Raw genomic sequence first — 22,699 nt, forward strand, 5'->3', positions numbered from 1 at the left:
GTTATATTCAAAGTAGGATCTTGCTTTGTTTTGTGCATGCGCAGGCCAGGATGCCATCCTTCTATCTATGCTTCTTTGTATCATTAGAGATGACAGGCAAGCACCAATGTGCCAGTCAATGGTCACCAACTTTTATGCTCATGATGTCCTTAAACCTTGAATCTCCAATGGCTACTTCCCAAGTGGCTAGGACTAGAGGTGTGATACATCCACACCTGGCAAACTGAGGAGTATTTTCCTTCAAACCCATGCACCAAACTTCCTAGTCATCTGTTCCAAGCTTCTCTATACATCATTGTCTACTGTTACTACTGCATACTGATTTATTAATAAAATACACTTTATAGCTGGGTGTCCTGGCTCACACCTGTAATGCCAGCTATTCAGGAGGCTGAGATCCAAGGATCACAGTTCAAAGCCAGCAGAGGAAGGAAACTTGGAGAGATGTGTGTGTGTGTGTGTGTGTGTGTGTATACATATATACTTTACAAAAAAAGGTATTACAGTCCTAAACTGTAAGCCCAGAGACAATTTCAAGTTGCACAGGGGTACTATAGATTTGATCCATTATCCAAACCTTAACCACTCCCCAAAATTACTTTGGCTTGATTTCCAAAATTGAAAGAATGTCTTTTGTGTGCAATTCATGAGGTTGTAGCCTGAGGGGAGTGGTACCGGTATGTTGGGAAGCTATTAAGAGCTTAATTTTTTTTCATTAAGAGATTAAGAAAGGTTTGCTCAGAAAATTGTTTGCTTCAGTTGTTTGTAGAAATTATTTCCCAGTTGGAGTTGGGGGTGTAGTTTATTCCTGTCATAGGGCAACACAATATTCATGATTATAATCACAATATTGGTTTATGTTTGCCCTGGGCTACTAGATGCGGCTCTGTGAAAACAGCATTAGGATATTTTCTTTTCTTTTCTTTGGATAGATATGGGACTTGAACTCAGGGCCTCAGTATTGTCCCTGAGCTCTTTTGTTCAAGGCTAGTGCTCTATCACTTTGAGCCACAGTGTTGCTTCTGGTTTTTTGAGTGGTTAATTGGAGACAAGAGTCTCACAAAGACTTTTTTGCTTGGGTTGGCTTAGAAACATGTTCCTCAGATCTCAGCCTCCTGAGTAGCTAGGATTACAGGCATGAGCCACCGCTCTCAGCAGCATTAGGATCTTTAATAAGCAGTTTTTAATAAATATTGACTCATTTAAAATTATTAGTAGCAAGTTAAGAAGACATTTCATGTTTGTATAATTAAATATTTCATGCAAGTTCCATTTAGAATGGATGTACTAAACAAAGAGATGGCAATTTTCTGTGTGCAAACTCTCCTTTTTTTATGTGTGTGCCTGTCCTGGCTTGAACTCAGGGCCCAGGTGCTGTCCCTGAGCTTTTTCACCCACTAAAGCTAGTGCTCTTGACTTGTGTCACAGTTGCACTTGAACTTCCAGCTTTTTGGTGGTTCATTGGAGATGAGAGTCTCATGGTTTTCCTACCCTAGGCTGGCTTAGAACCGTGATTCTCAGATCTCAGCCTCCTGAATAGTTAGGATTTGAGGCATGAACCACTGGCACCTGGCAACTTAAGACAAAAACCAATGAGCTGGAGGCTTACCACACAGTAGTAGCGTGCCTGCCTAGCCAAGTGCGAGGCTCTTTGTTCCCACCCTAGTACCACCAAGAAAAAAAAAAAGAACTTATGCTTGATACCTACTAAATGCTTCAACTATTGGGGTTTGAACTCAGGGCCTCACACTGGGGCCATGTCCCCAACCCCTTCTTTTGTGCTATTATTCAGGTTTGTTTTCCTTTTCACAGGTAAGATGTCAAGATTTTTTTCTTAGCTGGCCTTGGACAGTGATCTTCCTACCTATAACTCCCATGTATCTTGGGTTACAGGTATGTCTTACCACACTTGGCCTATTAGTTAAAACAGGAATTTCACTAATTTTTTTGCCCTGTTGACTCTGAACCTTGATCCTCCCACTCTCTATCTCCCAAGTTGCCAGGATTCTAGGTGCACATCACTATAGTCATTAAATTTATGAGTTTTAGCTAGGTGCTTGGTGGGATATGTCTGTAACACCAGCTACTCAAAAGTGTAGGACAGAGGACTCTGAGTTCAAGGTAAGTCAGTGCTATAGACCTCATTATAAAAAAATTAATTAATTAACTTAAGATGACAAAGCTGTCTTTTAAAAAGAAATCTTTATGAGGCACCCCAACTACCAAAATTAAGATGATTAGTTTTATCATTTTAATTGTAGCAGTATTAATTATGCATAATTCATTACTACATAACTGTAGATGAAATCTACTTTTTAAAAAACACAATTAAGAAAACACAATAAAACCTGAAGCTAAATGGAGTTTAGTTAAGAGTTGCCTATTCATATTTCAGAAAGATCCTTCAAATTTTAAAAAAGATTCACTGTAGTGTTTTTGCAGATTATGATAGTTTGTGGTTTTTAAAATCATTTAAACATTAATTGACACATAATTTTTCAGCAGCTCATCTATTATACAAAATAATGTACAGCAGGGCATGCATATAGGCAGCATCATAAACAAAGGCACATAAAAATCTTCATACATTATATAACCAGCTTTGACGACAGGAATGAATATAAAGCATTGCAATGCATTGAAAGCCACAAGAAAAACTCTTCTTGCATTATTTATGCTTGATGATTACCTACAGTCTGTGGTTTGGAAAGGAACACTAAATGTGTCATTCTACTCTCCCCTCATGAGCACTTGAGTGGAGAACTTTCTCATAGAAATGATGGAAAAATTAGCTTCAGGGCTGGGGAAGCAACTCTATGATAGGGGCTGGCCAAGCGTGTGGGAGGCCTGGGTTTAATGTCCAACAGAGTAAAGTGACCAATAAACTTCAGCTCACCTTGTGGAACCAGAGCAAATTTGATTTAGTATGGTCACAAACACTGCCCATTACCCAGAGTTTCTGTCACAAGTATCCAAGTTAGAGACACAGAGATGGGGGTAAGGGTAGAGTGGGAAGCCCTCCCCTGACCCTGACCTCTTGGAGGGTGTCAGGGAAAGTCTATTAACTAACATGGACTATGAGTCTCAGAAAAGAAGCATTTTGGAATTATAGTGCATTTCCTTTCAAGTGTTTCTCTTTCCAAACTTCAAGTTTGACCATTTACTGTAGTTGACATAAATATCATGCCTTTTCTTCTTAGTGCCAGTACTGGGGCTTGAACTCAGGGCCTGGCACTACTGTCCCTGAGCTTTTGTGCTCAAGGTTAGTGCTCTACCACTTTAGTCACAGCTCCATTTGTGGCTTTTTGCTGGTTAACTGGAGATAAGAGGCTCATGGACTTTCTTGCCTAGGCTGGCTTTGAGCCATGTTGTTCAGATCTCAGCCTCCTGACTAGCTAGGATTATAGGCTTAAGTTTCTGGCACTCAGCTTGGGTATGCTTCTCTTCTGTGGAGTTTACCTTGGGCTTGGTGACATGAAGTTCTCTCACCATGTGAATATAGTGCTTCTTCCACACCCCTTGCTCAAAGGGAGTCGGGGAGAAACCGATGCACCAGTTAAACCTTAAGCATTTGAGCATCCACAGCTGGTCCAACTCCGCTAAGTTCTTCCAGTGCCAGCTCACCTGAAAAACAATCACAGTTAAAAACAAAACCAGCCATGTAATTGTAACCCCTCTGTATAAGTATTTTCACAATTAAAAAAAAAAACAAAACAGGATTGGGAATGTGGTTTAGTGGTAGAGTGCTTGCCTAGCACACATGAAGCCCTGGATTCCATTCCTCAGTACTACATGAACAGAAAAAGCCAGAAGTGGTTCTGTGGCTCAAGTGGTAGAGTGCTAGGCTTGAGCAAAGAAGCTCAGGGACAGTGCTCAGGCTCTGAGTTCAAGACTCAGGACTGGCAAAAACAAAAAAATACAGCTCTCCCAGTTCCTCTGCCCATTTTCCCCAGGTTTTGAGCTGTGATTCTGTACCTAAAGTATCTTGTGTTATTTTCCTCCAAATCCCAGCCTAAGTAGTTGTCTCTGCCTAGAGTACTTCTATGTAGGCAAAAAGATCTCAATTCAGACTTAGCATGAGTCAGCCAGAGTCAGCTAGCAACTAGGCACCTGTTAACCATCTTTCTAGCAATAGCTGAAGTACCAGAATTATTGTTGGGGGCTGGGAAGGTGGCTCAGTGGTAGAGCACTTGCTTGTATGCCTGAGGCCCTGGGTTCGATTCCTCAGCATCACATAAGCAGAAAAAAAAAGCCAGAAGTGGCGCTATGGCTCAAGTGGTAGAGCACTAGCCTTGAGCTGAAGAGCTGAGGGACAGCGCCCAGCGCCCAGGCCCAGAGTTCAGGCCCATGACCGGGCCCCCCCCCCCCCAAAAGAAAAAATAAGTGGCTAGTTCCTTTTCTCAAGCCTTTGTGAACATACTGGGTCTCTTTCTGTGAACATTCGGGTGTCTTTCACGCTCTTTGTACTTCTCATGAGCACTTGTTAGCCTGCACTACACAACTTAGGTTTTATTGCAGTTGTATGCTATGCAATAGGACTGTCTTATTAAAGAACGATTTCTCACCGGATGCCTGTCTCCTCAGCTAACAAATAATTTTCTGAGGACACTCATCATGAGGATTGAGTGCTAAATACAGAGTTAGACACAAAAGAGGCTGATGCTCTTTCAAACTGCACAGACTCAGCATGGGGAGTTTACTCTCCATTCAAGTCTTGGAAGCTCCTAAGTTGTCTTTACAATATGCCACACACCACTCCGTTGCCTTTACCTGGGCACAACGACAAAGGCTCCGGGGGTCCAGAAAGGAAAAGATGTAGACAGATAACACGCGTGGGAGCGTGGTAGTGAAATCCAGGGCTTCTGCTGGAATTTTCTCCTGCAGCTTTCGACAGCAGAACTTTTGCTGTGACAGGGAACAGCGTGCCAGCAGGCCAGCGAGGATTCTTCTCCTTTGAGAGTCTGTCCATTTGTCAAACTGGAAAGACAGCAAGGAAGAGACAAAAAAGCTCCAGGGTTAGTCTGAGCAGAGATTCACTCTGAAGAAGAGACGGGAATGACAAAGAAAACCAGCTAAGCAATGTATTGCCAACGTGTAGAGACTCTAGGGGCTGGGAAGGTGGCTCAGTGGTAGAGTGCTTGCCTTGCATGCATGAGGCTCTGAGTTCGATTCCTCAGCACCACATAAGCAGAAAAAGCCAGAAGTGGCACTGTGGCTCAAGTGGTAGAGCGCTAACCTTGAGCTGAAGAGCTGAGGGACATCATCCAGGACCAGAGTTCAGCCCCCACAACCGACCAAAAAAAAAAAAAAAAAGGAAGAGACTCTATCACCTGAGTAAGCCATTTTGCCAGAGGTCCTATCTCCCATGACAGGCCCTGGGAGATAAACTGGGGAAGATGGAGCTAATTGCATTTTGTCTATCATTACATTGTGTGTGTGTGTGTGTGTGTGTGTGTGTGTGTGTGTGTGTATTTAGTACAGTTTATTACAGAGTAGCCAGAAATTTATACTGCATTTAACATGTGATCATGAACTACACTGCCTTTCTAAAAGGGCATAGAAAGTAAGCCTTATGATAATCAATTTTATTATAGCCATATGCTCTCTTTTTGTAATTAGTAACAATACTATATATCTTGATTAAAATTACTCAGTATCATGGATCTAATCATTGGAATGAATGTTACTTCAGAGACCATGATTCAAGGGTAGGAAGAAGACTTTGAATAAAATGAAAACAAGAAAGAAAGAAAAAAAGAAAGCACCATAAGAATAAAAATGATTTATGGGGACTGGGAAGGTGGCTCAGTGGTAGAGCGCTTCCCTTGCATGCATGAGGTCCTGGGTTTGATTCCTCAGCAAAAAGAAAAAAAGCCGGAAGTGGCGCTGTGGCTCAAGTGGTAGAGCGCTCGCCTTGAGCTGAAGAGCTGAGGAACAGCGCCCAGGCCCAGAGTTCAGGCCCCACAACCGGACAAAAAAATAAAAATAAAAATAAAAAAAGATTTGGGCTGGAAGGTGGCTCAGTGGTAGAGCGCTTGCCTTGCATGCCAGAGGCCCTGGGTTCGATTCCTCAGCACCACATAAGCAAAACGAAAAAAGCCGGAAGTGGCACTGTCGCACAAATGGTAGAGCCTTGAGCTGAAGAGCTGAGGGACAGCGCCCAGGCCAAGAGTTCAGGCTCCACAACCGGACCCAAAAAAAAAAAAAAGATTTAAATGCACGTGTGCCTGGTTTCTGTCATCTCTGCATCTCCAGCTCCCACAAAAGGACACTACTTTGCCAGTTCTCCTGGGATGGACTTTTAGGGGAAGAGGGAAAGACCAGACTGGAACATCTGGAGCTGGGAAGAATCAAGCCCAAGGGGTAGAAGGAGACAGAAGCAGAGCTAAGAGGCTGGATTTTGATGGAGTCACATCTGCTTTGAGGCTTGAACTCAGGGCTTGGGCACTATCCCCGAGCTCTTGCTCAAAGCTAGTTTTCTACTACTTGAACTATGAGTGGTTTTTTTGCTTGTTTGTTTTTTGTTTTGTAGTTAATTGGAGATAAGAATCTCTCTGGAATGTTTCCTGCCTAGGCTGGCTTTGAACTGTAACCCTCAGATCTCAGCATTATATAGCTAGGATTATAGGTGTGAGCTACTGGCACCCGGCTTTGATTGCTTTTATAGTAAGTGGGAGAGCATCAGAGAATGACAAAGGAGATTAGAGGAGTATATAGGTCTCAGTGTTGAAATGGACTTCCTATAATTTTCCTTGAGAGGTGAAGAAAGAAAGAATCTGTTGTTTGTTTGTTTGTTTTAACTCTATGTGATTGCATAGAGATTTGAGTTATGTGGGGACCCAGGATGGCTAGGGTTACAAAACAAAATGCTACATGAGAAAATTTATTATCACTGCAAGAAATCAGACATAACTCAAAATGCCAGGCAGTAGGGGATCAGCTAAACAAACTGTAATATATCAACATGACAGGAAAAGTATGGCATTACAGTGGGCTTGATATTAGTGATGGGGACTTGGGAATGGAAAAGAAGAAACAACGTCGGGATGAAAAGCAACACAGAATGGTGTCTAAAGAAGCTAGGGTGGGGACAAAACTTCTCTTCCAAGCCACTACCTAGAAATGTGAACTTTGGCCACCTCTACCCTTTAACTGCCCAAACTTGTGTCCAGAGAATCAAGCTACATGAGGGCTTATCAGCCTCCTGCTTACAGATATCCTCACTTGGTCTGAGCATTAAGCCATCATACATCCCTGTCCAGTAGTAGCCCCTGATGTGCGTGTGCATTGTGTTTGTGTTTTGTGTGTGTGTGGTGTGTGAATTTGTTTATTGGGGCATAAAACACAAGTTGGGAAATGTTGCCCTGGAGTTGGGCTATTCTAGTTCTGTATTCTTTTTGGCTTGTGTAGGAGTTCCCTTCTAAACAGTGTTCAGTATCTTGTAATAATGTAAGAATGAGTCTTAGGATAAGCGACTCCTTCAGAACACTAATTCAAAACTATTGAATGATAATTTCTAAGGCCTAAAATAAAATTATAGGTTTCTTTTGCATTTGTATAGATTGATGGGAGGAAATACTGCATGGTGTTGCACTCTCAATTTTCTATTATTTCTAATACTCAGAAATATTCCAGCCTAATTTTCATCACTTACACATTAAGGATAATTATGACAACATCATCAGGCTGTTGTGAGGATTAATGGCTAAATATGTGTATGTAATATATGTATATATGTTTATATATAATTTCCTAACAATGCATGACTCATTGTAGAAATGACAACTATTATTACAAAATGTTATAGTAATATTAAAATGATACGTGGATTAAATAAAGTTTAAAACAAAATATATGCAAAAAATTTAAACAAAAAGAAACAAGGGATTGTATACTGAAAAGGATGGAAAATATATTAGAATTACAGAGGTTAGCTGACTTTCTTTGATGCCCACACAAGAGAATGGACACAGATCAGAGGATGAATGTTATAAATAAATAAATAAATATGGATTAAATTGTGCACCAGTAGCTGGCACCGGTGGCTCACACATACAATTCTAGTTTCTCAGGAGGCTGAGATCAATTAAAAGCCAGAGCAGATAATCCAGACTCTTATTTCCAATTAACCACCAAAAAGCTGGAAGTAGTGTTATGGCTCAAGTAATAGTGTCAGCTTTGAGCAGAAAAAGCAAAAAGCGAAAGCCCTTGAGGCTCCAAGTTCAAGCCCCAGAACCACTTTGAAGGTATCTATTAAAGGGAACATTGTAAGATTTTTCTCTAGAGATTAAAAGATAATCACATTGGTTCCTTATTTCCCTGATTCCAATGGCCAAAGGTAATTTATATACGGCTGCGTAGGTGTTCTTTGCCTCAAGGGATTCTCCTTTCTAATTGTGTTTGTTTAAGCTAATAGAAAATGAATTTGCATTCCTTGAACTGCTACCAATTCTTGGTAGTTAGATGACTCAGAATGCAGAGCAGTAAGGAAAATCCCTTTGGAATTTAGAAGGTGCTGGGAATAATCCTGAAAGTATGTAATCCATGGCCAAGCTAACCGTGCAGGAATTTGGTCATTTCCCACATTTCTTCTATACCTCTCCAGTTAAAAAAAAAAAAAAAAGCCAAGGTCCCAATGTGTGAGGCTGAGGGGCAGTTCTGACTGCAGTTCACATGCCCACAGGATGCACACTGCCTTCCTGCGGGATGCCTTGTATAGGGTGCCCCTGAATCCAGATCGCAGCAGCACATTATCATTAGAGAAGGTGGTACAAGGATCCCAGCTGGAGTTTCAGGAGGGACAAGAGTTGTTTGTGCCGCCAGGTGCCACTCATCTTACTCTGAATGATGAGAACTGTTTTTTGGTTTCTGGTGGTGGTTTTGTTTTTTGGGTTTTTTTGGGGGTTGGGGGTGGGGATGAGGGGATGGAGGCGAAATCACATAGACTTCCTGGAAGAACGTACTGGCAATGAAGTAATACTGGACTCAGGGAGGAGAATTCTAAGTGTGGAAAAGGATGGATTTATCTTTTTGTTGTTGGTGGTGGTGGTGGTTGTGGGGCCCAAACTCTGGGCCTGGGCGCTGCCCCTCAGCTCAAGGCTAGCGCTCTACCACTTGAGCCACAGCACCACTTCTGGCTTTTTCTGCTTATGTGATGCTGAGGAACCGAACCTAGGGCCTCATGCATGTAAGGCAAGCACTGTACCATGGAGCCACCTTCCCAGCACTGGGAATACCTTTTTTGCTTTCGCCTCTTAGCTTAATAATATCCTACGCCAGGGCTTACAGAACAACAAAGATAAGATTTGGCAAACAGTAGGGCAAACAAGAAGTCTCTGTTGGTCTTTAGTGAAATAAGCACCAGTGGCTGGCAGGAGACAGCCTCTGTCTACCTGTGGGCAAAGGGGCTTTTCCAAGGAAGGGGCCTGTCCGTTTCAAGAGGAGACACTGAAAGACTGTCACCCATGTCAACTTAGAGAAACTCAAGTGCAGAGTTTTGTTTTGTTTTATTTTAGAGTCAATTCAGGATCCTGATCAGATCAAAACATAATATAACAGCGTTCATTTAAATGCTTACCCATTTTCCCAGCAGAGCTTGTCTTTCTTCAAAGACCTGCAATAAATAAAAGATGAGAGTGATTTTATATGTCATGGTTCAAAATAACTTTTGCAAGACCAGCATCATTAATGGATCGGTAAATAAGTATGAATTATATCAAGTAAGTTTAAAGGCTTTATTCCTGAGGATTGGGATTTTTGTTGTTGTTATTTATTCATTTTTGACAGTACTAGGATCTGAAATCAGGGTGTTGTGCTCACTAGACAGGTGCTTGACCACTGAACCAACAGAACCCTGAGAGAACACTTACTTATAACCTAAACAAGGCCTCTCTCTTTCATTTATGTTGACTAATTCAAATGAAAGAAGTAACTGTCCTTCTTTCACTCTACTTTTCTCTTTCTTAAATTGAAATGTTAATTAGAAAAAAAAATTGGCCGTACTGGGAAATGAGCTCAGTTTCTAAGCAGGCAGTCTACCAATGGAGCCACTCCTTCAGTCCTTTTGGTTATCTTTGAGAGAGGGTCTCACTTTATGCCCAAGCCAGAGTGGACTGTGATCCTCCTACTTGTTCTTCTCCATGTTGCCAGAGGTAACATGTATATATCACTATGCCACTGTACCATTGTAGCCCTGTAGCTGGGACAGGTGTATGCCACTGGACAAAATGGATTTGTGAAAACTTTTTGCCCCTGCTGATCGCAAACTGATTCCATTGATCTCTGCTTCAGATCCCAATAGCTAGGATCAGAGGCTTAAGCCACTAGGCCCGGTCTAACTTAATTGAAAACAAGGTTGTGTGGCCCAGGTTGGTCTTGAATTTTTTCTTTTTTCTTTTGTTTTTTGCTGGTTGTGGGGCTTAAACTCTGGGCCTGGGCACTGTCCCTCAGCTCTTCAGATCAAGGCTAGTGCTCTACCACTTGAGCTACAGCGCCACTTCTGGTGGTTTTCTGGTGGTTAATTGGCAGTAAGAGTCTCCTGGACTTTGAACCTTGATCCTGGGATCTCAGCTTCCTGAGTAGCTAGGATTACAGGCTTGAGCCCACCGGTACCTGGCTGGCCTTGAATTCTTGATCTGCTCCCCTTAGTTCCCTAAACATTGAGATTATACTTGGCTAAGTTGTTGTTTTTAAAAGAAAAGAAATAAGGGGAAAATTCAATTGTAAAGAGAAATCAATTTTAGGTCTTGAAAGGAGATGAAAAACAATTACAAAAAAATAGAAAAATGGAGATCCCCATGCCAAATGTTTTCATAGAAATGGCAAGAAAATTTATAAAATGTATAAAGAAGCAGCTCTGGTTTTTATATTTCAGCATGTACACTTGTGAATGAAAGGTCATGTGCCTCTGCGTGTGAAAGATTATCTTGTAAAAGTGTGTTTCAGGGCTTGTAACTGAGTATTATTTGCATAGACTCATTCACCTTCTAACTACACTTTCTGTTGATCAGTTATTTTTCCACATTTTTACTAGCATCAATTAATAGTACAAAAGGGCTTCGTTTTGGCATGTCCTTCTAGGACTCTGAGTATCCTGAGCAGACTCATCCCTGCCCTCAGGCTATTCTTATGCACTATATTTTGGACAAAAACCATGTCTTATTTCTGCTGATTCCATGCTGTGCCTATCACAAGCATCCAAGATTATGGAACCAATGTCTATATGAGGTCTAGCATATGAACATGTTGATGTTTTCCTGAACATATGCGAATCTGAATGAGTGAGGAAGGAAACACTAACATGGGTATATCTGCCGGAGGAGGAATTATGAAGAGAGGAGAGAGTCATAAACATATGTGTCTGTCTCTCCCGCTCCAACAACACACCCTCTGTCAGCTTTCAGGATTGGGATTGATGCTTTCTCCTTCCTCTTGGCATTAGGAGGCTCTCCACCACTGAACCAGAAGAATCTTACTGCTTGGAGAAGCGGCACAGGCCTATTTCTTGACTTGTTGTAGAGAGCTGGTATTATGCTTCCTGATAGTGCTTTCCTCTGTCGTGTGTGTGTGTGTGTGTGTGTGTGTGTGTGTGTGTGTGTGTGTGTGTGTGTGTGTGTGTGTGTGTGTGTTCATTAAGACTACCTTTGATTAGAAATATAATTCTGAGCAAATCATTTCACTGTGAGGTCCTTAGTTTTACATCCCCTGTTTTGGAGTGAATCTTTAGTCCATAGATTTGCAACCAGGTTCTTCATTTTAAAGACCTGGAAAAGAGCTTGGTATGTGGCTCATACCTGTAATCCTAGCTACATAGGAGGTTATAAGCAGGAAGACCAAGGTGGCCTGGGCAGAAAAGTCTCAACAGAAGTTGGTTGTGGTGGTGCACACCTGTTACCCCAGCTACAGCAGAAAGTGTAGAATGAGAGGCTCCAGGTCCCAGTATACGCTGCTAACTAAAAAAAAATCAGTACATAAAAGGCCCAGAGGCACAACCAAAAAAAGAGCTGAAAAATAAGTACCTATTTGAAATTGAAATATTAAAATGGATCTTCTTTTGCAGAATGCTGCAGTTTGTTTACATCACAGTTTATCCACAGCCTGCTGTTAAGTCAAAATCCTATGGTGGTTATTTCAGTCTGTTGACACTGCAATTACATATTTCCCCACGTGACACCATCATGGTATAGAAAGGAGATACTTAGAGGCTCCTCAATTATGACTGATTGGTGGCAACAAAGTGGTTTTGTTGGGAACACTCTCAACATGCACTCTAATACGTGTGTGAATCATGCTCTCAAAGAAGTGTGAATTGCCTGCTTTAAAAAAATTGTATGTATTGAAGATGTACAACATGGTGCTTTGATATACATATACAGAGCGAAATGATGGCTAGCTTCAAGCAAATTACCCTGCTCCTTACCACCCACAGTCGGCTTCGAGTGAGGTAGTGAGGACAACTTCACTTTGCTTTTGTTTTTTGTTTTTGTTTTTTTGTTTGGTGTCCGAACTGGGGATGAACTTGGAGCCTTTTCCTTTCATTTGGCTTTTTTGCTCAAGGCTGGTTCTCTAGCACTTGAGTCATACCTCTACCTCTTGCTTTTTGGTGCTAACTGGACATGAGTCTCACAAGCTTTTCTGCCTGGGCTAGTTTCAAACTGTGATCCTTAGATCTCAGCCTCCTAATAGCTCAGATTACAGACATGAGCCACCAAGTGTCCTCCTAGGACCACTTCTAATTACAACACTGGGTGGGAACAATATACACACCTGTGTGAGTGTGTTTGTGTGTGTGTGTGTGTGTGTGTGTGTGTGTGTGTGTATCTGCACATGCACGTGTGCTCAGGATTGAACCTAGGGTTTTGTGCAGGTGAGACAAGCACTCTACCATTGGGCGAGATCCCCATGTATTTCTGGAACATTTTTTTCACTAAAAATTCTCAATGCTTGAATTGCTTTGTAACCTGTTACATTTTCTATCTTGATGATACTTTTTAAGGTACCTTAATTTGGATTCAATCCCTGTGTAAAAACTGCTGTGAAGTTAAAATCCTGTGACTGTTTTTTAAGTCCAAGGCAGTTACGTAGTTCACACCTGACTATAGGATAGAAGAAAGACAAGATTAAAAGCAAAATGGGATCTTACAATTGCATTGATCATTGGTGACACTGCCCTGGTCTTGAAATGTAGAAAAACATTTGAGATTACTAGATGGTTACCTCTGGTCACATGGCCAGTGTTTTTAATACCTTTCACTCTGTCAGAATAAAAGATCTGGAGGGAACCTAGAGGTCTTCTGATCCAAGCCATTCCATTTAACAAAGGATGACAAAGCCCAGAGAAGGTTAGAAGCCTACTCAAGGCATGGAGGAAATTATTAGAATGGGAGACCTGGAACCAAGTTTTCCATTCCCCAGGGTGTTTTTCTTCATTTGCTTTTATTTGCATGTGATATGTGTGTGTGTGTGTGTGTGTGTGAGAGAGAGAGAGAGAGAGAGAGAGAGAGAGAGAGAGAGAGAGAGAGAGAGAGAGAGAGAGAGAGAGAGAGAGCTGCCGGTCCTGGACTTGAACTCAGGGCCTGGATGCTGTCCTGGAGCTTTTGTGCTCAAAGCTAGCACTCTATCACTTAAGCCACAGCTCCATGTCTGGCTCTTTGGTGGTTAATTGGAACTAAGGCTCTCACAAGCTTTTCTGCTAAGCTGATTTTGAATCATGATTCTCAGAGCTCAGCCACTGGAGTAACTAGAATTACAGGTGTAAGCCACAGTACCCAGCTTTGCATTTACTTTTAAACTGCTTTAATTTTTTAAAATATAATTTTGTTATTCTTATTGTAATTTTTTCTTCCCAGTCGTGAGGCTTGCACTCGGCCTACGCGTTGTCCCTGAGCTTCTTTGGCTCAAGGTTAGCACTCTATCACTTGAGCCACAGTGCCACTTCCAGCTTTTTCAGTAGTTTTTTGGAGATAAGAGTCTTATGGCCGGGTGCTGGAGGCTCATGCCTGTACTTCTAGTTACTCAGGAGGCTGAAGATTGTGGTTCAAAACCAGCCTGGGCAAGAAAGTCCGTGAGACTCTTATCTCCAATTAACCAAAAAACCAGAAGTAGATCTGTGACTGAAAGTGGTAATGCACTTTCCTCGAGTGGAAAGGCTTAGGGACAGTGCCCAGGCCCTGAGTTCAAGTCCTATAACTAGCAAAAATAAAATAAAAAGTCTGACAGATTTTCCTGCCCAGGCTGGCTTTGAATCACAGTCCACAAATCTCAGGATTACAGGTGTGAGCTACCAGCACCTGGCTTATTGTTATTATTTAGGTTTTGTACAGAAGGGTTACTGTTTCATAAGTCAGGTAATGGGTCTATTTCTTTTTGAACATTGGTACCCCCTCCTTTTTTTTTTTTTGTGGGTCGTGGGGCTTGAACTCTGGGCTTGGACATTGTCCCTGCGCTCTTCAGCTCAAGGCGAGTGCTCTACCACTTGAGCCACAGAGCCACTTCTGGTTTTCTAGTGGTTTATTGGAGATAAGAGTCTCACGGACTTTTCTGCCCAGGCTGGCTTTGAACCGTGATCCTCAGATCTCAGCCTCCTGAGTAGCTAGGATTACAGGTGTGAGCCACCGGCGCCCTGCACCCCTTCCTTCTTTTACACCCATTTCCCCTCTTCCATCCCTGCTCACAGTTTATTGCATAGTTTATTTTCCACATAATGTCTACTGAGGACCATGACTACAATTGAATTGCTTTAAATTTTGAAGCATTAGCATACCATATAAAATCAAAACAACAGCAAACAATAGGAAGCTATCTCTTCTAATAGACAGCACCCCCAGCCACTAAGACTCCACAATTTTTAAAACCTCAATATTAATAGTTCAGTATAGGGCTGGGAATGTGGTTTAGTGGAAGAGCACTTGCCCAGCATACATGAAGCCTGGGTTCCATTTCTCCACATAAACAGAGAAAGCCGGAAGTGGCGCTGTGACTCAAGTGGTAGAGTGCTAGCCTTGAGCACAGAGAGGCTCAAGGACAGTGCCTAGGCTCTGAGTTCAAGCCCCAGGACTGACTAAAAAAAGTTCAATATAACCATATATTAATACTTTGCATTATGTTCATCTGGACACATTCAGGTATGTGTATACACATGCAAAGATTTTTTTTTTTGTCAGTCATGGGGCTTGAACTCTGGGCTTTGGCACTGTCCCTTTGTTCTTCAGCTCAAGGAGAGCTCTCTACCACTTAAGCCACAGCACCACCTCTGGTTTTCGAGTGGTTTATTGGAGATAAGAGTCTCACATTATTTCCTGCCCGGGCTGGCTTTGAACCGTGATCCTCAGATCTCAGCCTCCTGAGTAGCTAGGATTACAGGCGTGAGCCACCAGCGCCCAGATAAAGATTTTTAAAAAATAATTTCACTCCAAGCCAGACATCAGTGATTCCTAGCTATTCAAGAGGCTGAGAGCTGAGGATCAAAGTTCAAAGCCAGCCCGGCAGGAAAATCTTTTCTCCAATTAACCCCCCAAAAGCCAGAAATGGAGCTGTGGGGTCAAGTGTTAGACTGGTAGAGCACCCTGAGCAAAAAAGCTCATGGACAGTGCCCAAGTGCTGAGTTGAAATCCTAGCACTAGCACACAAAATGACAATAATAATTTTACTTCAAATAGAGCCTAACTAAACAAAAGATTTTTGGAATATGCAAGACCTGAGCAATGAAATAATTATTTTCTCTAGGCATTACCCCTAAAATCCACTGATCAGTCAGTGTGAAACAGAAAGGCCAGATCCTCTTCACAATCTACAAGGCCTCTCTGTGAGATCATGCCAGCTTCAGCTCAGATCAGCAATGGTGTCAGTAGTGGAGATTACATTTCAGCCCACCTTATTCCTCTGTCCCCAAGAGGAGTCCATTACCTGTTCAACTCCGAACCTGTTTCTTGGGGCTAGATCATAACACGATGGTAGAGCCCTTACCTAGCAAGTGGTAAGGCCCTGGGTTCAAGCCTCAGCAGTACAAATAGTAAAGGAATCTGCGGTCACTCAACTTGCATCAGGTACTCAGATACTTTTAGGCTATTAAGGCATTTTCCCCCCCTCCACAGTGGCTGAATTGATCAAGACTTAATTTTCCAAAGAAAATTTCTGAAACCCACAAATCTAACAACTTTGTATTTGAATTCAAGTCACTTTCTCACACATGTGTAAAACTTTCACAGTTCTATGGAAAAACAGATTTAAAAATTAAACATTCAAGTTAGGGGAATAAGCTGTTATATAAACTGTGGAGAGTGAGGGGAATTGCAAACAGGTGCTCAATAAATAACTGTGCTGATGGAAATAAGTTTGATAAGATTTGTTTGGTGAGCACAGGTATCAGTGGAGGCCTTTCTCTCTACTCTCCTAGCTCCTTTTTTTGGAGGAGGGGGGTAGGGGTAGGGTCGGTTGTGGGGCTTGAACTTGGGGCCTGGGCACTGTCCCTGAGTTCTTTTGCTCAACCACTTTGAGCCACAGCTCCACTTCTGATTTTTGAATGGTTAATTGGAAATAAGAGTCTCCTGAGGACTTTTCTGCCCAGGATGTCTTTGAACTGTAAACCTCAGATGGCAGCCTCTTGAGTAGCTAGGATTGCAGGCATGAGCCACTGAGTACCTGGCTTCCTGGCTCCCTTTTATATCCCTCCTCTCTTATTTCCTTACCTATTTTTCTTTTTAAGTTTTTTTTATTCCAAACCTTCTTCAGCTCCTCTGCCTCTCTCTAAAAAAATTGTTCCTATTTCATATTAGAGTAGGAAGGGAAAGTCCTGAAAGAGGACCAGATCAAAGACTGTCTTTGGCCAGGCTTTGGTGGCTTATGCCTGTAGTCCTGGCAAGTCAGGTGGCAGAGATCTGAGGATTATGGTTGGAAGTCAACCAGGGCAGGAAAGTTTGTAAGACTCTTATCTCTGATTAGGTACCCAAAAGCTGGAAAGTGGAGCTATGGCTCAAGGATAGAGAGCTAACCTTGAGTGAAAAAGCTAAGGGACAAGACTCAGGCCTGGCAAGGAAGGAAGGAAGGAAGGAAGGAAGGAAGGAAAAGAAACAAGTCCTTGCTAGAAGGATTTACGCCTCTGTTAGGGTTAGAGAAGCAAAGGACACACTACAGGCCAATGAAGATGACAGTCAATGAAAGATGCCCAGGTCAGGACATAGTGGTTCATACCTGTAAGTCCAGGGAAAATAAATACATGCATACATAAAGAAAGATAGAAAGATGGAAAGAAAGAAGAAAGAAAAAATGAAAGAAAGGAAGGAAGAAAGAACAAAAAAGGAAAGAAATCATAATCCAAGTTACTCCAAAGGTGGAGACAGGAGGATTGAGGTCAGCTGCCACTTTAGGCAAAAGTTGGTGAGATTCTATCTCAAAAATAAACTTAAAGCTGAGAGCTAGTGGCTTAATGCCAACAATCTTAGCCACTTAGGAGACAGATCTGAGGGCTGAGCCAGCCAGGGCAGTCAAATCTGAGAAACTATTTTTTAGCCCTAATTAACCAGCAAAAAGCTAGAACTTGAGGTGTGTGGCTCAAGTGATAGAGCACCAGCTGTGGTGGAAAAAAAATATCAGAAGGGAAAGACAGGGAGGATGGCTCTACTTACTACGGTGCTTTCCTAAAACAGAAGGTCCCAAGTTCAATAGCCAATACCACCAAAAAAAGAAAAGAATTGGTATCAGGGAGTACTGGACTCATGCTCACCTCTTATGTTCTAGGAGCTGTTTCAGGCACTGGAGATTCAAAGAGTGAGAGGGAGACTCAGCCTTACTACATTAGAGTTGATTGGGAAAGGCAGAAAAAAGTGTTGGGACCAAAGAGAAGGAGGCAGGAGGCAGAGTGAACTCTCAGTGGGAGGGGAGAGTTGGAGCTCACTTGGAACACTCATGTGGTGGGTGGGCATCAGGTGCCAGAGAAGGCAAGCTGAGAGGCTGGCTGAGGGAGAGCCAGGGCTCAAAGGGGCCTCCAGGATATGCTTAGGGAACTGGCGTTTACTTTTTGTAATGGAGCCTATTTTCAGTTTCACATAATAGGATTGGCATTTTAGAAAGCTCATTCTGGAACCAAAACAGACATAAGGAGAGAGGCAGCAAAACCACTTAGGGGGTAAATGCAATCATGTGCCTGGCAAGGGATGAGGGGAGAATGAACGGAGAATGTGGAGCTGGAGGATGGATGGGGAAAAGGACTGAGAGATGTCTGAGAGGAAGACTTGTGGGGGCTGAGAGCAGATGGCCTCTCCTCTCTCCAGATGTCTACATATATCAAGAATGTAAGTTGCATTGAAGGAAGGCAACCTGGAGGGAGAAGCTATGTCTTCCTTTACAACCAGGAGCAGGACTGGTCACTAATTATGTCAAGGCAGCGGGTCCTCTAGGCTCACTGGTCTTGAGTTACCATGTAAAACCTACTGTGTGCTGGGCATGTATCTAGGCCTCTTCATTGTCCTGTAGAGGAAGGCTAACCAGGAAAGCCAATGCAAACAGAAAGCTCATCCTGTAGTGAGTGAAGTTCTGTGTGTGTGTGTGTGTGTGTGTGTGTGTGTGTGTGTGTGTTTGCACGCGCATGTGTGCGCTGGTCCTGAGGCTTGAACTCAAGGCTGGGAGCACTGTCCTTGAGAATTTTTTGCTCAAGGCTAACACTTTACCACTTGAGCACAGCTCCATTTCTGGCTTTTTGGGGGCAGTTAACTGGAGATGAATCTTTCAAATGTGTCTTCCCAGGCTGGCTTGAACTGTGATCTTCAGATCTCAGCCTCTTCAGTAGCTAGGATCACAGGTGTGACCACCAGTGCCTGGCTCATGAATTTCTTTTCTGACCCAAGACTCTTGTATCGTTTTACTGTTAAATAGGATAATGTTCTATTCCATAAGGCAACTAACTCATTAATTTATTAGCTCATAAAGTGAGGAAAGATCAGTTCTCAGGCCCGATTGCGAGAAGGAAGATTTCTGATCTGGGGAATGGTGTAAAATAGAGCTTTTCACCAGGAGGAGGAACTGGTGCAGAGGACAAAGATGATGAGGTCAGTTTTACACATGTGAATTGGATTTTACTACCAACGAAATGTGGTACTGCTGTACAAGTACTGATTACCGGAGTTCACACACCTGCTGGTCATTTCTACCCCTTACTGAAGCAGGATTTCCCTGCTTCAACCTGGTGGCTGACAACTCTCATGCCTCATAAACCCAATGTGTTCCTTTGTTTGGCGTATTCTACTAGTGTCTGCCAGAATGCAACAGGAAAATAAAATTAGGAGAAGTTGATATAGAACTATAATTGGCTGAAATGTTCTCACTGTATTTATTTGATGCATTTCACCAGCGCTAGCCAGAAACCCCATTTGATGAGAACTCTGAGTCTGTTGTCAACCTTGCCCACATAGCAAAAGCTCAATAACTTGTTTTAAAACAAGTCCTTTATTATGTTTTTTCATCCATCAAAGAATCCTAAACAATTGTTGTCATATTTTGATCATCCAACTTTTGCTACTATCTTTCCCTTTTAAGGCAAGTATCCAAAGGATAGAAGTCTGGCCACTTACCTGGTTATTCAAAAGCTGGTGATTTAGAGGTGTCCAGGTGCTCATCTTTGTCTGCATTTTGGGTCCATCTGTGCTTCTGGGGGGTGCAAATGCCATCACAAAATATCATGGTATTCTATCATCAGACAGCTACACCTATTTGAAGAAATGAATCATACATTTTTAGAATACTACAAATACTAATGCCATGATGTTTTTTTGATATGTGGGGAGAAGGGATAAATTGGAAGAGCATTTATTTATTCAAGTTTTAGGCATAAGAAATTGTTTCATTGCAGTATTATTAATTGGCAACCAGCTATAAAAGTTCACCTGAGCAGGCAAAGTAAGATATGAAGCATCTCCAAGCACTGGTGGCTCATGATCATAATTCTAGTGACTCAGGAGGCTGAGATCTAAGGATCCCAGTTCAAAGCCAGCCCAGGCAAGAAAGTTAATGAGACTCTCATCTCCAATTAAAACAAGAAGTGAATCTGTGGCTCAAAGTGGTAGAGCACTAGCTTTGAGTACAAAAGTGCAAGGACAGCACTCAGATCCTGAGTTCAAGCCCCACAACTGACAAAAAAATATACAAAACATCATAATTTTAACTGGATAGTCTAGATCTGCACAGTCAAAATTATCTATTGTTCTTTGCTATTGATTTACATTCTTTTCTTTTTTAATTTCGTTTCATTCTTTGGCTAGCATATATTAACAATATAAGGATTTTGTCTTTGGTGGTATTAGAGCTTAAACTCAAGTCCTCACATTTCCTAGGCTGGCACTCTACCATTTAAGTCATGTCTGCAGCCATGCTTTTTTTTGCTGGTTATTTTGGAGATGGAGTCTAGCAAGCTTTTCTGCCTAGGCTGAACTTGAACCAAGATTCTCCAGATCTCAGCCACTTGAGTAGCTAGGACTATAAGCATGAGCCTCTGGCTTCAAGGGGATTTCATAGTGCCATACTTACTCATAAATATGCAAAGTATTTCCATCCTCTTCATCTCTCAGCATCTTTTCTCCCTCCCTTCCTTCCTCCTTCATTCCTTTTCCTTCCTTCCTTCCTCCCTTCTTTACTCTCTCTCTCTCTTTTCTTTCTTTTTTCTTTCTTCCTTCCTTGCAAGGTGACAGGTCCTTAGTACATGCACTTCCAACATGATCTATGCCATTTCCTCCACCATCACCATTAACAGCTTTATTAAGAATGATGAACAACTAGTTAGGAATACAAGGCTAGTCATTTCTAATGTAATAGAGTCCACAGACTACCACGAGAGAAGTATTTCAAAACAAAACAAAAAGTCAGGCCAGTAGCTCATACCTATAATCCTAGTTACTCTAGAGGCTGAGGTCTAAGAAAAATGGTTCAAAGCCAACCTGGGCAATAAAGTCCATGAAACCCATATATCCAGGCCCTGAGTCCAAGCCCGAATACTAGCACTCCCAGCACTCATGCACACATGCGCACGCGTGCGTGCCCACACACACACCAATTAATCCTGTCACTTTTCAACTCAAAAACCTTCCTAGGCTTGCTAATGACTCCAGAATTCAGACTACTCGGCATGAAATTCAGAGTCCACTGTGAGTGTGCCTCCATGTTCCTTTTCAGCCTCATCCTCCTCTTCCAGGCATTCTGCCCAGACACAGAGACTGCCTGACCACCATGAAAACGTGGCACCAGAATCTGATGCTTCTGTTTTTTCTGATTCTGATCATCTGAGTCCTAATAACACACTACATAATAGATGCTCAGCAAATATTTGTTGAATCAATGTAAGAAATAAACACAATAGAGGAGGGGGATTAAAAGTAATGGAAATGTACAGTGAAACTCAAAACATTATGAAATGGGCACTGGAGCAATACTCAGGCTTACTGGATTTTTCTTTAGAGCTTACAAAGCAGAACAGGATTGAGTTTCTCTGCTGACACACAATTCATTCACCCTACGCTATGGTGTCTTTAGACAGGCAATCTCAAACATAATCAGGAAGTTTATCAGGAAACAGTATAGGTTTGAATTTGAATTTGAAGCCATCTTATACTCAACTAGTTAAAAACAAAGAAAAATGATAATGAAGCACAAAGAGATAACGCTTGATCTTCATTATTTGCTAGTTGCTAATTTCACAAATATGAATCTCCTTGTACTTGAACTGACAGCTAGAAGAGGAGAGAAAAAATGTCATCCCCAAGAGCAGTGACAAGGCTGGTAGAAGACCCCAGAGTTGTCCCAAATAGTCTCCATCTATTTCATGCACTGCCCTCGCTCTCACCTGCTTCAGTTTGTCTCTCTCAAGTCTACAGCGCTGGGGTTGCCATAGCTGCACAGGGTCAGTTTTTTCTTTGACTCCTTCCAGTCTCCACCCCTCCCAGCTTCCAGCAGTCCAATCACCATCTATAAATCTTATCCCTGGCATCCGGGGTCTCTTAGGCAACAATGTGTGGTCTCTTGATTGGCCGAGACAACCAAGAAGGCTGGTTCCAAAATTGGGCACAGAGCTGAAATTAAAAAGTGTGGGAAACAGTTGGATGGGAGGGGCTGCAACATCCCAGTATAAGCAAGGATGGAGACCCATTAAATCCCCAGACAAGCAGCCTTGCACATCTTCTTTCAAGATGTGCTGCAGTTGTATTCCAATACAGCTCTCTCCTACTGAGCATGTCCAGTTAGATCATTCTGCTCAGGTCACTCCTGAGTTCCGAAATGCAAACTCCACTTTGCCATGTTTTATCAGTGGCCAATAGGTAAAAGACGGTTGGAGGAAAAAGAATTTGTGACTGGCTCAATGGAAGAATAGCACCTGCAGCAGGAAATGGAAGGACGAGAGGGAATTACCCAATACACAAACATATAAACGCTTCAACACAAATTTTATTTGATTATATTATGGAATTGAGGCTGAGTGACAGATACACCAGGGAACCGGCAGATGGCATGCCCTAATAAGAATAAATTTGTGTCTCACAAAATTCTAGCTAATTTCACTAATTAAATTTGTGGAGCACCCACCCTGTAGAAAGGATAAGAGAAAGAATACAAGGAGTTTTTGCAAAATATGTAGCAAGGTAAACTGGAAAACGCAATGCATAAATAACTAATGGAAGGCTCAGGATCATACAACTGCAACAGAATTATAAGCAAGTGCTTG

The 22,699-nt window shown here is 42.2% G+C and overlaps 1 protein-coding gene across 1 annotated transcript in view; it reads right to left on the bottom strand.

Moving 5' to 3' along the window:
- The window catches only part of Fbxo16 (F-box protein 16), a 34,170-nt gene extending 12,263 nt beyond the window's left edge, over window positions 1-21,907 (bottom strand). Inside the window, exons 1-5 of the mRNA XM_042699843.1 lie at window positions 21,824-21,907; window positions 19,563-19,697; window positions 9,578-9,613; window positions 4,771-4,977; window positions 3,460-3,624 (exon numbers count right to left, since the gene is read on the bottom strand). Coding sequence (XP_042555777.1) covers window positions 3,460-3,624; window positions 4,771-4,977; window positions 9,578-9,613; window positions 19,563-19,658 — 504 coding nt within the window. The 5' untranslated portion in view covers window positions 19,659-19,697; window positions 21,824-21,907. The remainder of the gene's footprint in view (window positions 1-3,459; window positions 3,625-4,770; window positions 4,978-9,577; window positions 9,614-19,562; window positions 19,698-21,823) is intronic.
- Window positions 21,908-22,699: the final 792 nt, after the last annotated feature.

The sequence above is a fragment of the Dipodomys spectabilis genome, unplaced genomic scaffold (assembly GCF_019054845.1).
Source record: "Dipodomys spectabilis isolate Male_0828 unplaced genomic scaffold, ASM1905484v1 ptg000263l, whole genome shotgun sequence".
Lineage (NCBI taxonomy): Eukaryota > Metazoa > Chordata > Mammalia > Rodentia > Heteromyidae > Dipodomys > Dipodomys spectabilis.